The sequence below is a fragment of the Rutilus rutilus genome, assembly GCF_951802725.1.
Source record: "Rutilus rutilus genome assembly, chromosome: 3".
Taxonomy (NCBI): Eukaryota; Metazoa; Chordata; class Actinopteri; order Cypriniformes; family Leuciscidae; genus Rutilus; species Rutilus rutilus.
The window spans coordinates 44,158,163-44,176,189 of NC_140211.1; the positions used below are offsets into that span (position 1 = coordinate 44,158,163).

The 18,027-nt window shown below is 36.4% G+C and overlaps 1 protein-coding gene across 3 annotated transcripts in view; it reads right to left on the bottom strand.

Annotated features, from left to right (window-relative positions):
• ostc (oligosaccharyltransferase complex subunit) overlaps positions 1-18,027 on the bottom strand; it is a gene marked incomplete at its 3' end in the record, with an annotated part of 39,681 nt that overhangs the window by 19,968 nt on the left and 1,686 nt on the right. The window contains exons 3-4 of one of the 3 annotated variants that reach the window (XM_084404119.1): positions 15,450-15,647; positions 6,551-7,005 (exon numbers count right to left, since the gene is read on the bottom strand). In XM_084404119.1, the coding sequence (XP_084260245.1) occupies positions 6,987-7,005; positions 15,450-15,647 (217 nt within the window). Of the gene's footprint in view, positions 1-6,550; positions 7,006-15,445; positions 15,648-18,027 lie in introns of those variants that run through there. The other 2 variants (XM_084404120.1, XM_084404121.1) reach the window with 2 other exon arrangements.

Sequence of the window (18,027 nt, forward strand, 5' to 3'; positions counted from 1 at the left end):
TGCCACAGTAAAACAGCTGGAGAATCACTCCTGTCGAATAGTAATGCAGTGGAAAACACCCTCAGTCTAGATAAAAGGCAACATGGAGGGGAAAAATGTAGAATGAAAGATCCTTTTTAGAATATTTAAAATGGCATCTAGAAAAATAATCATCAGTTTATTGTTAGGTATCTCATCAAAAGATTAAACTTAAAAAATTAATCATTTCCATTTCAATAAAAATACAGAGACCCAGATAACATTGTTTCAAAGTACAATTCTGTCTTCAATCAGGATGCTTGCAACCAAAGTGCTGCAGTGGTGACATATTTTTCTAGGCCCACCCAGAAGGTAGCATCACCCTGGTTCCCTTGACAAAAACCCAATAGGTTTTTTTCAATTGGCATTGAATTATTGCAAAAAAATAAAATAAATAAATAAATAAAAGAGGCTAGTGATCAGATGAGTTTACCTGTTCGGCATGATGACATTTAATGGCCCTGACAACCTCTGTACTCCCCCTTTTGCCCATTGTTAGCAACCTGCCTTTTAAGACAAGTAAAAACTCTAAAAATAATAATAATAATAATAATAATAATCACAATGGGGTATTAATGATGTATTTCATGTTGTAGAATAAAACGTGAAAATATCTTGAGCTTGTGTTATCCTCAGACCTTTTTTCAGGCATTTAACCAAAAACATTGACTTCAGAATGATGAAACCGGTACTGCTAAAATGCTAACTCATTTCTGGGTTTTGGCCTACAAAAATATGTCATCCATGCAGCACTGTTTATTCCAGTTCAGTCTATTCTATTAATGGTGTTTTATGTACAGATCCATGAATGATCTCAACCTTTGTATAGCCTACTCCTTTTACAATTTTTTTTATACTTCTCAGTTTTCTCAAGAAAAATGTGATGATTTTCTTTTGAGTATTCATGGTAAGGTTTCAGGTATTAATGAGGATTTTAAGCAAGTTTGTGATTCTGATATCTCTATTGTTGAAATTGAGGATGCACTGAAATCTATGAAGCAAGGAAAATCTCCAGGCACTGACGGTCTATCCGTTGAATTTTATTTACATTTTTGGGATGTCTTAATGCAACCTAGTTTGTTTAAAAAACATATTAGAAAAGGACAGATGACTTCCACAATGAAGCAAGGTCTTATTACTCTGATTCCCAAAACCGATAAAGACCCACTTTTAACTGAGAACTGGAGACCAATATCGCTGTTAAATGTTGATTATAAATCACTTGCTTTAATATTTGCAGTTCGTTTAAAATCAGGCCTTAATGGTATAGCCTAATTGGCGAAATACAACATGGATTTATGAAAAATAGACATAGCTCCAATATAAGATTATTTCTGGATCTCACTGATTATTCAAAGAATATGGATTCAGATGCTGTTATAATGTTTTTGGATTTTTATAAAGCATTTGACTCTTTAGAACGCCATTTTTTGCTTAAATATCTCAGCGTTTTTGGTTTTGGATGTACTTTAATCAACATGGTGAGAATGCTTTATATGACATTAATTTCTCAGTTTTGGTTGGCTTTCAAATTACTAAACGCTTTAATTGTGATAGAGGAGTGCACCGAGGTTGCCCCATTTCCCCATTTCTTTTTCTTCTAGCTGTTTGAATTGTTATCAATTAATATTTAACAAAATCCCAGTTTAAAAGGTATCTCTAATATAGAATGAATTTACATCATCTGGTAAAGAATTTAAAATATCTCAACTGGCCGATATTTCTTAAAGACCAAAGTCAAATTCGCACTATTATTAAATCTGGTAACACTTTATTTATTAGTAGCCATTCAGTAGCTTGTCAACAGTGCATCATTTGACAATCAACAACACTGTTTCAACAAACAAGTAGCATACGTTCAACTGACTGCCTATAGACTATAAGGTACAATTCAAGTGTTAATCTACAGATTTTACGAAAAAGTGCCTGTTGACTGTCAATGTTTTTTTGCAACAGGTTATTAACCAATTGTCGACTAACTTTCAATTGTCAACTAACTTTCTGTAGATTGAGTACCAACAACTCAAGATCAATCTGTCAGTTAAAAGTCAACAGTCATGTCAGCAAATTAATGATTATTTTAGCTGATTTAAAACTGTTTTTAAAAATGTTTTAACCATTTGTAGATAATCTGTTGATAGTCAACTAAAGATTACATTCATTCATTCATCTTTTATTCCTTTCATGAAAATGCATTATTTGTACAAGGCACATACAATTCATTTGAGTTTTCCTTTACATTTCCATGATCAGAAAGGAGCAGATGGAAGAATAATATTCTTATATTTATCTGCCCCCTTTATAAACATAAATAGTAGATGGCATTAGCATTGTTCCCTCCACCATCACCCAAAATTTATTAACATTTACAGTAGATGACATTAGCATCACCCAAAATATATTAACATAAATAGTAGATGGCATTAGCATTATTCCCTCCACCATCACCCAAACTCCAACATATCTAATATTTGTTTAAACGTTTTACAATGATCACATACAAACAAAATCAAAATTCAGTTTGATATAATTCAAGTTGTTTCTTTTTATAACTCCTTTTAAATTCCAAAATATTTTTGCAACTTTTTATATCTTTCCTTAGAGAATTCCATGCTTTTACTCCAGCAACAGACAAACACATTTGTTTCAAGTTTGTTCTTGCTATTAGATGTTTAAAGTCATACGGCCGTCTGTGATTTCCATCTTCAGAAGTAAAAACAAATAACTTGTAAGTCATGTGGAAGAGCTTTGCTTCTAGCTTTGAACATCACTAATAGAGTTTGTAATTCTACAATGTCTTTAAGTTTTAATAATCCTGACCTAATAAAGAGTGGATTTGTGTGGTCTCTATATCCTGCTTTGAAAATAATGCGAATGGCTCTTTTCTGTGAAATAAATAAAGGCATAATGTTGCTATGATATGTATTTCCCCATATTTCTACACAATAGTTTAAATAAGGCAAAATCATTGAACAATATAACATTTTCATTGTATTATACGGTAAACTGTATTTAACCTTATTCAAAATAAATAGGCTTTTTCCCATCTTATTTTTTACATGCAATATATGACTTTTCCACGTCAATTTCTCATCTAAGGTACATGTAGTTGCTTATTTGTTGCTTGCTTAGAACAAAGAACAAAGAAATTGTTTATGATCAGTAGACTATTAATAGACATTCTCAACTAAGCGTTAGTAGATATATTTTAGGACTATCTAATTAAAGTGAAAAAGAGTTTATATCAGTAGAAAGTCTATAACCTATCAACAGATTAATATATTGTTTATGATCAGTTGACTATTAATAGACATTATCCACTAAGTGTTAGTAGATATCTTTTAGGACTATCTAATTAAAGTGAAAGACAGTTGATATCAGTATAAAGTCTATAACCTATCAACAGATTGCATACCTAACCTGACTGAAGTAGAACAAACACTATGGCCAGCACATCAGAGAAAAAAAAAATCACTTTTATTAAATAATAAAAAAATAATAATAATACAACCCATTATTTACTAGGATATCACGATCACATCTGAACCATCTGATTATGTGAAAAAACTCTCAATAGTCTACTCTACATCATTTCAAATGCCCGACGCCAAGATCAAAAGTTATAAACAACAAATAACAATAATTATTAATTAATACATTTAGCCTTTCATGACAGTAAGTTTGACAGAAAATCGCATTTATTAAATGCAGTTTAACGTTATAACAGTTAGGCTACTCATTTAAGAAATAATCTCTGTTCCTGCTGCAAACTCGCTTCGGAGGATTAACAGACAAGACTATAGTTTAAACCCTTAACAATACCTTCTTTAATCGTTTAACCATTTTGTAACATTTAGTTTATTTAACGTTACGGTGAGACACAAAAGGCGTTTTCTCCATAACCATAATACACCAAAACACAATACAAATTAACAAAATACATAATTTTTATTAGCTAACGTAACGTTAGATGTAATCCAAATCTTTATAATCCATACGCAAGCAAGAAACAGATCCAAATTCAGCCCTTCATCCACATCCAGCTATCTCCATCTCCATTCTCAGCAGCGACCGTAAATGTCAAATCCCGCGCTCGTGATGAATTTAAATTCAAAAATTGCGCCCTCAAGAAGCGTTACGACATGTTTTACGGCAGTGATATCAAACGCTCATTGGCTCTCGCCTGCTTCGTCACAGATTGCAGCATGCCGTGTTTCAGTTGAAATGCAGAAGCGCGCGCGCCGTCTTCACGCAGAGGGAAGCTGGGTTAACATTTTCATGGATTAATAACTTAAATTCTGCTCTGTCCCTTATACAAAACTATTATATACTGCCAGAGAGAACTACAACACATCGTCATTTGAGCGACTTTTGGTACCGATTTACATTTGCGCAATAAATTAAATTATTATGATTACACTGCACATCTGTTGTTTTTCTTCATAATTTTAGCCTGCATATTTTTAAGAAATGGTTATGGGTAGGTTTAGGGGCAGGAGTAGGATTAATGTTAGTGGCTCAAAATATATATTTAATGCTATTAATAAAACTGGCATTTCCCTACACATCTCTGTCCATAAAGTGTTTTATTCTTTTTATATTCTGTATAAAATGAGTAATTTATATTTAGGTTTGGGAGTAGGGTTAAGGGAACTTACATTTATCTATAAAACAGTATAAGGGAAATGATACAGATATCTTTATGATTCGTAAACGTTTTGTAGCTGTGAATTCGTAATAATTCTACGTTGCAGACATGTCTGTATCATAGGCTACGTTTCAGCATCTATCCAAACGTACAAAAAAAAGTATGTTTTTTCAATCTGTTGATAGGTTATAGACTTTCTACTGATATAAACTGTTTTTCACTTTAATTAGATAGTCCTAAAATGTATCTACTAACACTTAGTGGATAATGTCTATTAATAGTCTACTGATCATAAACAATTTATTTGTTGACAAGCAACAGATCTAATCTTTAGTTGACTATCAACAGATTATCTACAAATGGTTAACAATTTTTTAAAAACAGTTTTAAATCAGCTAAAATAATCATTAATTTGATGCATATGAGACCCCTTGAGTAGGATATACAGTATCATATACTTCATATGCTGACATGACTGTTGACTTTTAACTGACAGATTGATCTTGAGTTGTTGGAACTCAATCTACAGAAAGTTAGTTGACAATTGAAAGTTAGTCGACAATTGGTTAATAACCTGTTGCAAAATAATATTGACAGTCAACAGACACTTTTTTGTAAAATCTGTAGATTAACACACACTTGAATTGTACCTTATAGTCTATAGGCAGTCAGTTGAACGTATGTTACTTGTCTGTTGAAACAGTGTTGTTGAATGTCAACTGATGCACTGTTGAAAAGCTACTGAATGGCTTCTAATAACTAGTAAAGTCTCAACAAACGGACTATCAAAATAAAGTGTTACCTTAAATCTTTCTCTGAAGCCCTTAGGTTTATATTTAAATTTATCAAAGTGCAAACTTTTTTTGTCTTTATGATACTCAACAACCATTGATACACCATATACCTGAGGATTTTCCTTAAGATAGATTGGTCTGCCAACAACTTAATTTTTCATCTAAAATAATGAAAACTAGAACAATCTTTAATTGTTGGCTACAACGAGACCTGTCAATCTATGGTAGAGATCTTGTATCCAAAGCAGAGGGTTTGTCTGTTGTGTTTATCCCTCTCTATCCTTATTTGTTAGTGACAATTGTGATGATACTGACAAAATGTTATTGAAGTTTATTTGGAAGAACAGATCTCACAAAGGTAGGAAATGTGTTTTGTCTAATAGACGGTCTGAGGGTGGACTGAAAGTTGAACATTTTAAGGAATTAATCAGCTCTTTTGAAATTAGTTGGTTAAAAAAAAGTTCTTTGTAGTAATGACTCAATTTGGTACTATATCCCCAATACCATATTTAGTATATTAGGTGGTTTAGTTTCTTTTAAAATGTAATTTCACCCCTTCTATATTACAGATTTCGCTCTCTAAATTTCACCAACAAGTTTTACTTGATTGGAAATTGTGCTACATGCAAAACTTTTCTTCTCAAACTTCTCAATACATTGCCTAGATTTGATGTCTTTATCGCTGAGATCTCCCTTATTGTAAAATCTCTTAAGAAACTTTTCTCAAACGTTCTTATTGTTATCAATGAGTTTAAGAATTATGATACTATTTTTCTTACTGGTTGAGGTGTAATTGTTTTTTCTTTTTTTTCTCTCTTTCCTTTTCATTTTATGTTAGTGTAGTCAAAATGCAGTGCTGTTTCTTTTCTTGCAATAAAAAAAAAAGAAAGTTCAGTCTATTCAGTGCTGCTCTCTAGTGTTTGAAAGTTATCAAAACATCTAAGGTGACAATGTAAGTAAATCTATTAAATAAATAAAAATATTTAAACTTTAAAAGAGGCTTCCATTTTAAATAATCTTTTCATTTTTCTAAACTGATTTCACAAAGTGAAATTTACAAAAATCAAATAATTCAAACTTTGAAAAGTTTTGTGGGAAGTACATTTGTTTATTATAGAAAAAAACTGCACATCAAACAGCCACAGTCAAGGTTTTTTTTTTTTTTTTTTTTTTTTTTTTTCACAGAGCAGGCTGTCTACAGTAAAATGAGATATTCCAAAATGGATTTAGCTTGACCACAACAGTGATTTTCAAGGGCATCAATATAATACTGACCACCCTTTGGACTTTAAAGAAATATGATAAGATGTTTTTATCAGCAATGTCGAGAAGTAAATTTAGCAAAATAAGAGTCCTACTAGACAAGTTGCATGTGTCAAAAAAAAAAAAAAAAAAAAAAAAACAATAAGGGAGGAGATTTCTGCCAGTGGAAATAATTGATCAGCGTTTGATTGAGTCCTTGGCACTGAAATGGTTTTCTGTATGTTCTCTTTAATCTCTCCAGCGGATTATGCCATATTGCAGCTTTAACCCATAAGGTAACCACTGCAAGACAAACACATTCTGTTAATCATCAAAAGAAAGACAACAGAGATTAATCTTAAACCAAACTAGGATGCATGTATACAGTTTTAAAGAAACTGCTAAAACATTGCTGCTATCTCCCTGCTATACACTGAGAATAACAACAACATATAGCTGCAAGCAGCAATTAATGGACCAAGCACAACAGCTACTACAATAAGTAATTAAAGACAGTTTTAGATTATTTGAGCCAAAACAGGTACAAATCATAAATACAGTAGAATCACTTTTAATATGATTTAATTACTTATGACTTTTAACAATAGGTGGCGCTGTCACCAAACTGATGTGGCGTGGTCAGTGTGGGATGACAATAACCACATTTACACTGTTGGGCCAAATGGTTCTAAGAACGATAAGGAAAAGTTCCAGTTATATTTCTACTTCAGCTTGGTTCGGCATGGCACGATTGCAAACCGTTAAGAAACCATTCTGAACCGTGTTGGTAGAATGTGTGTAGTGACATCGCCACTCAGGATTGGTTGCTTGTCTGTTGACTGGCTAACAGTTTCTTTGTAGCTGGCTAAGCGACACAAGTTAAAGGGATAGTTCACCCAAAAATGAAAATTCTGTCATCATTTACTCACCCTCATGTTGTCAGCAGAACAAAGAAACTCATACAGGTTTGGAACAACTTGAGGGTGAGTAAATGATGACAGAATTTTCATTTTTGGGTGAACTATCACAAAATTAAACGCTATTTTCATTTACATTTATGAATTCATTTATCATTTACATCTATTTTCATTTACATCTCATATGTCATTTATCTCATATTTATCTCATTTATCTCATATTTCATTTACATCTCATAGGACCAGCGGTCAGCAGAAGACGCACGTCAAGAGCGCGCAAGTGGTTTTTTAGAATACTGAGTTCTCTTGTTATTTCAGTGTTGTGTTTAAGTCAAGGTAAGCCTATCTTCGATTCTCTGCTTATTTTGTATTTTTAACTTCACATAATTCTGTATTTTATTTAGACGCGTTGCTACATTAAGAAACAGCCGCGTGTGAAAATTATTATTGCAGTTTAATTTGCACTTAAGTCTTTGCTCCTAGCAGTTTCGATTTGCCCCATTTTCGCTTTATTTGACTTAATTGCCGGACCGAGACAGCTGTCCTCACTCAAGCGGTGATAGCATTATATCTATATCTATGTAATTTGCGCGCTGTCGCGGAAGCGTCAGCGGAAGCGTTCAGCTCTCGTGTTCAGCCTCCTCGTGTGAAGACCGACTCGGGTAAAGACCAGCGACTCTACCTGCACGACTCCACCGAGCAAGGACACCAGAAAGGCACTTAAGTATCTCCTTTTCCCTTTCCACTTCTTATCTTAATGTTCACCCTAATCAACATGTGTTTCAACACATTTCCCACTTCGGTGACTTCAACATTCATCTCGAAAAACCACATGCAACAGACTTCACCTCTCTCCTAGCCTCTTTCGATCTCAAACGACACATCACCACAGGTACTCACAAATCAGGCAACCAACTGGACCTGGTTTACACACGCAACTGCACCACAGACAACATTTTGGTGAGACCTCTCCATGTTTCAGATCATTTCCTCATTACTTTCAGTCTACAACTCGCTACCCCTGCACCACCAACCCCACCACCAGTCACCTTCAGGCGAAACCTGCGCTCACTTTCCCCCTCCCATCTTTCCTCTGCCGTGTCATCTTCTCTTCCCCCACCCTCACAATTCTCATCTCTGGATGTGAATACTGCAACGGATACCTTATGCTCCACTCTAACCTCTTCTCTAGACAATATCTGCCCTCTCTCCTCCAGGCCAGCACGCGCTACTCCTTCTAATCCCTGGTTATCTGAGGTTCTTCGTGAACACCGGACCGAACTCAGGGCAGCAGAGAGGAAATGGCGCAAATCAAAAGACTCATCTGACCTGAGTATGTATAAATCTCTCCTCTCGTCCTTTTCTGTTGATGTTCATGCTGCAAAATCTTCATACTTCCACAACAAGATCAACAGCTCCTCCAACACACGATTACTCTTCAAGACATTCAACTCTCTCCTCTGTCCACCTCCACCACCACCACCCACCTCCTCTTTAACTGCCGACGATTTTGCAAACTTCTTCACCAACAAAACAACAACTATCAGCAGTCAATTCTCAGCTCCACACACACAGGAACCCAGACTGACCCCTTCCACAGCCAATAACCCTCTGTCCTCCTTTTCCCCGCTAACCGAGGAAGAAGTATCTACACTTCTCCTCTCCAGTCATCCTACCACCTGCCCTCTAGACCCCATCCCCTCACACCTTCCACAAGCCATCTCTCCCACACTTCTACCAGCACTCACACACATCATCAACTCATCCCTCCATACTGGCACCTTCCCTACAGCATTCAAGCAGGCTCGGGTTACTCCACTGCTTAAAAAAACAACACTTAACACATCATTTGTAGAGAATTACAGACCTATCTCTCTCCTACCATTCATTGCGAAAACACTTGAAAGAGCTGTTTTCAACCAAGTAACATCCTTCTTGTCTCTAAACAACCAGCTGGATGTCAACCAATCTGGCTTCAAGAAAGGGCATTCAACTGAGACTGCATTACTGTCGGTCACAGAAGCCCTACGGATTGCAAAAGCTACTTCCAAATCTTCACTCCTCATTCTCCTGGATCTGTCTGCTGCCTTCGACACTGTGAACCATCAGATCCCTATGTCCTTATGTCCATCACTGGGCATCACAGGAACTTCACTCCACTGGTTTGAGTCCTATCTCACAGGTAGGTCCTTCAAGGTCGCATGGAGAGGCGAGGTATCCAGAGCACATCAACTGACCACAGGGGTTCCCCAGGGTTCAGTTCTTGGTCCCCTCCTCTTCTCCATCTACACTACATCACTGGGACACATCATACAGGCACACGGTTTTTCCTACCACTGCTATGCTGATGACACACAGCTCTTCCTCTCATTTCAACCAGATGATCCCACAGTAGCTGCACGGGTCTCAAGCTGTCTGGCGGACATCTCCACATGGATGAAGGAACATCACCTGCAGCTCAACCTGGCAAAGACTGAGCTTCTCGTCCTCCCTGCCAATCCATCTCTACAGCACGACTTCACCATCCAGCTAGATTCATCATCAATCACCCCATCAAGGTCGGTCAGAAATCTGGGAGTAACGTTTGATGACCAGCTGACCTTCACAGATCACATTTCAAAGACAGCTCGATCATGCAGGTTTGCGCTGCACAACATCAGGAAGATCAGGCCTTTCCTAACTGAGCACGCAACACAACTTCTCGTCCAGGCCCTGGTCATTTCTAGGCTTGACTACTGCAATGCTCTTCTGGCCGGACTTCCAGCATGTGCAACCAAACCTCTACAGATGATCCAGAATGCTGCAGCTCGTCTTGTCTTCAACGAGCCCAAGAGGGCCCACGTCACCCCTCTGTTCATCTCTCTGCACTGGCTACCTCTCGCTGCTCGCATCAAGTTCAAGGCATTGACGCTTGCTTACAGATCTATCACAGGCTCAGCTCCCTCCTACTTTCACTCACTCCTACGAGCCTACATCCCTACCAGACGCCTACGATCGATCAACGAGCGACGTCTCGTGGTTCCATCACAGAAAGCCACAAAATCACTTTCCAGAACATTCTCATTCACAGTTCCATGCTGGTGGAACACTCTCCCCACCCTCATCCGGAATGCAGAATCCCTGACAACATTCAAAAAACAGCTGAAAACCCATCTCTTCCGTGAGCACTTAACTTCATATAAAAAAATAAAATAAAAATAAATAAAAATAAAACCTTTCCCTTTAACCCTCTGGGGACCAAGCTGTTTTTGGGGCCCTTGAGATGTTCTGACATGCTCTGACATTTGTGCTTTTTTCAGTTATTTATAAACATGTTAATGGCAAAGGTGTAAATTCACTCTATATAGCACAAACAGGCCTACCATAATATGCGAGCAACATGTATGTAGATGTTTGTATTTTTAAGAGAATAATGTTTATGCGTGGTTATTTAAAAAAATTAAAATGAAAGTTGCTGAAATAAGACCACAAAACTCATGCAAAATATGTGCCCACAAGACTTTTGACTAATGGATGTTGTCTCTTCGAGTTCTAGCTTCAAAATTATGTGAAAATAGTCTTGCTTTATCGTTCACAAAAAAAAATACATTGATTTAAATGGTGTAAAACAGGTTTTGCTTGGAAAGCCAATATGCGAGGGGGAGGAGTAGTTTACACCTTAGATTACAATGTTACCACCCACTCTGCATAATGACTCTGCATAATTAGCCATTCATTCAGGTGTGACACTGACTGAGCCACAATGCAAGGACAAAATATATATTTTGAAGAAGACTTATATTGACCATTTAAGATTTTGCTTACATCTATCTTGTAAATATGTTTTGCTATTTTATTAAAAAGGTTACAATTACAACAATAATTACAATTTCAGCAATATTTCTGCAAAAAAGTACTCTTTCTTTGTAAAAAAAAAAAAGATTATAGGCCTACATTTTATCATATGTATTCATTAGTTTGAATATAGCCAACATTGGAACATCTTAGTCTATGACTTTATTTTTGACAAAATAGTATTTTTTATATATATATATATATATATATATATATATATATATATATATATATATATATATATATATATATATATATATGAGCAGAAAAGCTTATTTGATGTGACAGTCTATTCTACAGTAAAAACTGTACCCAAATCTAGTCAACAAAATGTTGTCTTTCATACTTCGCCTGACTGTAACGTTGTTTTTATGAAATATTAGGGCATAGCCTATAAATGTTAATTTGCAGTTTAATACGTTGCTTATACAAATACATTTTATTTCAACATATTTCAGTCGATTTTTACTCATCTCAGTAGGCTATAGCAAAGCAGTTTATTCTTTCACACACAGACGCGCGATTCATATTTAGGCTAAACAGTCTTTACAAATATGTACCCTTCATTCATCTCACAGAAACGCGATTCATATTTAGGCTAAACAGTCTTTACAAATATGTACCCTTCATTCATCTCACAGAAACGCGATTCATATTATAGAAACGCGATTTATCTTTTTGTTTACATAGGCCTAACGTTATTCCATAACGTTATTCCACATTAACACTTGAGAAAGGATAACTTAGCCTACCTCACTCCTCAGCGGGATCTGCTCCTCATATTGCTCCTCATATCAGCACGGAAACTTTTCTCCATAAGGTAGGCTATATTATGCCTCTTTGTTTACAGCTGATGTGGGGGCGTTTCACAGACTGAAATGGTTCTCAGAATTTGCGTTTGAATAGCACGCGCTCTCCGGGGCGTGGTCAAATTACTTTTGAATGGCTCGTAATGAGCTCGACTGGAGTCGCTCTCTTTTTATACAGATTACAGAAGCTGATAATATTTGTTTTTTATATAAATTACTTCATTTAAAAGCTGCGATCTCAAGCTTTATGCCCGTGGGTCTGTTTGCCTGTTTGACTGAATTTTCGCGGAGTTATAGATCATTTTCGAACGCGTTTCAAATGGGAGTTTACTGACAGAGAGAAGGCAGAAATAGCATCATGTTAATTTTTCTTTATTTGTCAAAAAGCAAAACACTTTATTTTTATTGTGAGTATACAGAAAAAAAATAGAAACTGAACAGGATCGATTGATGTATTACACGAAAATGAAAGATCAAAATTAACAGAGCATTTTGTGTTTATTTTTCATTGCTAAAAAAAAAAAACGAGCAAAACGCGCGGGCGCGTTTTTGGTCCCCAGAGGGTTAAAACCTCACTTATCGGGCTTAATGCTACTCTGAATAATGCCTGAACTTCGTATTTTGAGCACTTCTTGCGTTGTTGTTGTTTTTGCCTCTTCATGATGACTCGCTTTGGATAAAAGCGTCTGCTAAATGACTAAATGTAAATGTAAATGTCTGTAAACTCTTGCGTTACCAAGGCGACAACTGACGCATTTGCATTACATTGCACAGAGCTCTGTTATAAGCCCCACATTGAAAAATTAACCTGGATCTGTACCGCTGGATCGGCACGGAATGTAACAGTTAAGCAACGAGAAAGGTTTGGCCCAATGGTGGAAAAGCGGCTAATGGCACACACAAAGTTTGGTGTCAATATCCCAAACCATTGCAGAGATACAGCCTAGGATTCCGTTTGGCTATCAAATTAGTTAATGAGATAAACGATAACGGTTTGGTGTATCACCATACCATAACTTTTTGCTGGCATGGTCTGAAGATGATCTGAATCAAATTTGGTAAAAATTGGATCAACGGTCTAGGAGGAGTTTGAAAAGTTTAAAGCAAGGTTAGGCTACCAGTGAGTCTCCGTGACGAGTCTACCTGGGATTTCGGGATCGCCCAAAATGTCCGAGATTCGGCTTTTGCATTCTACAGTCGCCATTCAACATGTTTACTGTGGCGAGCAGGACGAGACTGACGGCCGCGGGAGAACGGCGCGAGGCCGGTGGCGTGATTACTGAGACGCGCCGGTCTCGCAACGGAGGTGCGGGAATTTTCTTAGCAATGTTAAAACGCACATCAACCGATCACTTGTTTAGCGTTCATGTAAACACAACATTCAGATTCACCGATCGGAATGAATTCAGTTAGATTGAAACAAGAGGTGTGCATGTAAACAATGAATGGCGACCGCAGAAAGCAAAAGCCGAATCCCGGACATTTTGAACGATCTCGCCCGCCGGACAAGTCAGGAAAAAGGAGGATGGTAACCCCTACTTACTCAGCTTTCTCCTACTACTCAGCTTTCTCCTACTATTCAGCTTTCTCCACAGAACAAGAGCCTGCTAGCTTAGCTTCCAAAGAAAGACGGCTGACTGTGTGTACATTCTGTGAGTGAGATCCCACCCTGTATGGACGGGCTGAAAACATGCGGAACAACGCCTTCTACTGGCTGTAGTCTTTAGCCTCAGGACAGAAAATCCTCCGATGACGCAAAATGACGATTTTTGCGTCATCGGAGGATTTTTTCCAGACAAAAAATACACAAATCTCTCCTCTCAGGGGGATATGAGGGTGGAAAGCATGGTAATTCGAAAATACTACAGGTTTTCTACTAATACAAAGCTTAATGCTAAATCCTGAAGTATCCCTTTAATAATAGGATGAATTTGAGCATTTAATATTCGAATATTATTCGAATATTAAATAAAATAAGGAATGGAATTCGAATAGTATTATAGAGGAAGATTGACAGCCCTAGTATCATTGGTCTTGATATATTCCTTACATCATGAGTCATACCGATAACAGTCACGTGACAATAGGAAAAATAAATTAAAAGCTATTAGCATTTATTTGAAATGTAATTAAAATGTTTAATGCGTGAAACTTTTTGAGTATCTCAAGGCATCATGTCGAAGACACATACCAAGTTTCGTAACGATACGCCAATACGTTCATAAACCATATTCAAAATGGTTGATGCACAAAATGTAGGTTGTAGGAAAATTGGATGTCGTTTGACTTGGTATGCTGTACTGAATCTAAAGAGATGTGATTTTTGGCCAAACCTTACAGAAGTTATTGCAAAAATATCTATTTTTCATATCTCCTGAGGTGGTACTTTGCCAAATCTGCTCCTCAGGTCATGGTTGTCATAGCACACACCAAGTTTGGACACTAAAAGCAGTGCAGAATTACAGCCTCACATTCACTTTGACATGCTCTTCGTCAAATTTGTTTGCACGTTATTCGAGAACCAGTTGCCTTGACTAATTAAGTTCAATTTCTTAACTTTTTGTCGGCATTGGTCTGAAGATGATCTGAGCAATGTTCTAGGAGTTGTCTCGAGCCAAGAAATCAGAGGAAAAAAGAATTTCTATCCCTAACAGTTAAAAAGTTACAATTCTATGGGTTGCCATAGTCTCAAATGTGGAAGATGACGAATATATGCTTGGCCCCTAATAATATTAAATAATCAGTAGGTGTTTCCACTGTAATAGTGTAATACAATATAAACATAAATAAATTAGGGCTGTCAAAAGATTAATCGCGATTAATCGCATCCAAAATAAAAGTTTGTGTTTACATAATATATGTGTGTGTACTGTGTATAATTATTTTGTATATATCAATACACACACATGCTTGTATATATTTAAGAAAAATTTGTAATTTATATATAAAAAAATTATATTTATATATAATATAAATTATATATAAATATATACAGTATATGTATGCAAATATTTCTTAAATATATTCATGCATGTGTGTGTATTGATATATACAAAATAATTATACACAGTACACACACATATTATGTAAACACAAACTTTTATTTTGGATGCGATTAATCGCGATTAATCTTTTGACAGCCCTAAAATAAATGTTTAAAAAGCTAATGTAAAGTGTAGTGACTTACGGCAGTTTCATTCTCATGAAGACTCTGGCCATGAAAAAGCTCAGTAACACGCTGACAAAGCCGATGAAGAGCAGGAGGAAACGGTTGAGCTTGGGAATGTTGGGTGCATTAGAGCGATCCAGAATTATGAAGCCAAGGCCTCCCATGGTGAAGAGAAAACTGGATGCCAACCCCTCCATGATGTACTGCCCATTCACCCTTTAAGAGAGAACAAGCATTCAGAGACAGACTAGCAACAGGGATCACAGAAGCACTGTTGTGCTGTTCTGCACACGTCAAAATAAAATCAACGTATATTAAAACAAGGTTTCCAAAAACACAAGGAATCTTCATTACAATGTTATGTACTGACTGAAGGGCAGGGTATCGATTCAGATGTTCCAATTCGATTCGATAGCTCTAAATTCAATTTTCGATTCTAAATTCGATTTTCGATTCCCAATTCGATTCAATGAATATAGATTTAATACAAATCCTATATTTATAAAAAAGAACAGTGACCATAAGTTTACAAGTGGTTAATTAATAAAAAGAAATTAAACAAACCTGTATATTAAACTTTTTATTTTAGGAACACTTGGGTACATTAAAACAGAAGCCAACTCTATATTTCAAATGCATACAATGAATAGACAGGATTTTGATGCAAGATAAAAATAAATAAAATTGGACAAGTCAGAACAGTGGCATGCCTTGATCAAACAGGTTCAGGTTATTTAAGATAAAACAAACATAAAATCTCACAGCATCACTTGTAACATGGAGGCTGCAAGCCAATGACCAATGTAGGAAAACGCTTTTGAGTGATAAATAAATATGGAAAAAAAATAGATTCATGGCCTTTAACATTAGTTAATGCACCGTGAACTAACATGAACAAACAATGAACAGCTGGATTTCTATTAACTACCATTAACAAAGATTAATAAATACTGTAATAAATGTATTGCTCATTGTTAGTTTATTACATTAACTAATGTACCTTATTGTGAAGTGTTGCCTAAATACTGTATAGCTGCAAGCAGGGGCCAAGCACAAAAAAGGCTTTTATGAGTCATGCAAGCATGCTGGAAGCATCAGAGCAGCTGCAGGTAATTTTTAGATTATTTTAGGCACAAAAGCTTAAACAATATGAATGATTTCATTTCTTGTGACTTTTGACCATTAAGTGGCACTGTTACCAAATTGATGAGGTGTGGTCAGTGTGAGGTGACAATGACACATACAAAGTTTGGTGTCAATTGTCAAATCATTTCATGGATACGGTGCATGGCTCTACACTTCGTCCGATAAATATTTAATACCTGTTGCACCAACTAAACTATGACCAGGCACAACTATGCCTAGCGTAGACAATGCATGACATAATTCTACTGCAGTTATATTTAAGACGCCATTTACAAACTTTGCTAATAATAAAGAACTGAATTGCTCATGACATCATAACAAGTGAAGCCAATGTTGAAAATGACGGAGTATGTTTTTATGTTTCGTTTCCACTGTTCGATCGCGCCCGTGCCTCTCTGGCACACACACACACTCCAGCATTGCAATCTTGACAAATTTGCGTCTATCGTGTCTAGTTCGATGCTTGAACAGTTTGAATCCATTTGCGCGTCCAAAGCGAATAGGACGCGCCGCGCGCGTATAATGATAAAGTGAGCGTTTGAAGTGATATAGAGCTAGAGCGTTCAGAGCTAAGGCGGGCTACAGATTAGGTGTCCCTAAAGAACCCGCATATGCGCGTATCTAACAGTAACGTTAGTTCCGTATTACATTAATTAATGTGCGCGCGAGATTTATTTTAAAATCCATGCACCGAACGTACGTTCACTGTACGAATACGTACCGTTCCACCCCTAATGGGTATCGGATAAAAAATTTTCTCCCCTCCGATATCCGATCTAGCATTTTGGGCCAGTATCGGCACGATACCGATGCCGTGGATCGGATCGGGACATCCCTACTGCTTTTGTTAGTCAAACTTAGAGTACCACCCCGGTAGAAAAAAAAAAAAAGCCAAGTACACTTGCAGCCAGTCTAATTTAGTATACTTCAAGTGTGTTAATGATTAGTTAAATCGAAGTATGCTATTTTGAAACAACTAATTTTGTACCAAGTATATTTTAGTTGTAATTAAATTGTAGTAAAGCATAACTTTAAGTGTATTTAATGTACCTTTGTGTACTAAATTGGACCAACTTCATGTATACTTAGTATACTTTAAGTATATGCCTGTGTAGGGACTAATTACATGCTTGATTAATGATATTAAAGTGTACTTTATTTGTGTTACAAGTACATTACAAATTCATTACAAGTGTCTTCGAAACTTACAAGCAATATACCAAAGTGTATTTATATATATTTTTATTTTTAAAAGATTTATTTCTGCCATTTTTTACTTTTATTAGGATAGGACAGGTGTTAGACAGGAAGTGAGGTGGGTGAGAGAGAGGGCGGATGGGATCGGGAAAGGTCCACGAGCCGGGACTCGAACTCGGGTCTCCCAAAGGCACAACAGCGCTACATGTTGGCGCACTTGCCCGCGAGGTTTTTACTACAAATTGCACACTTT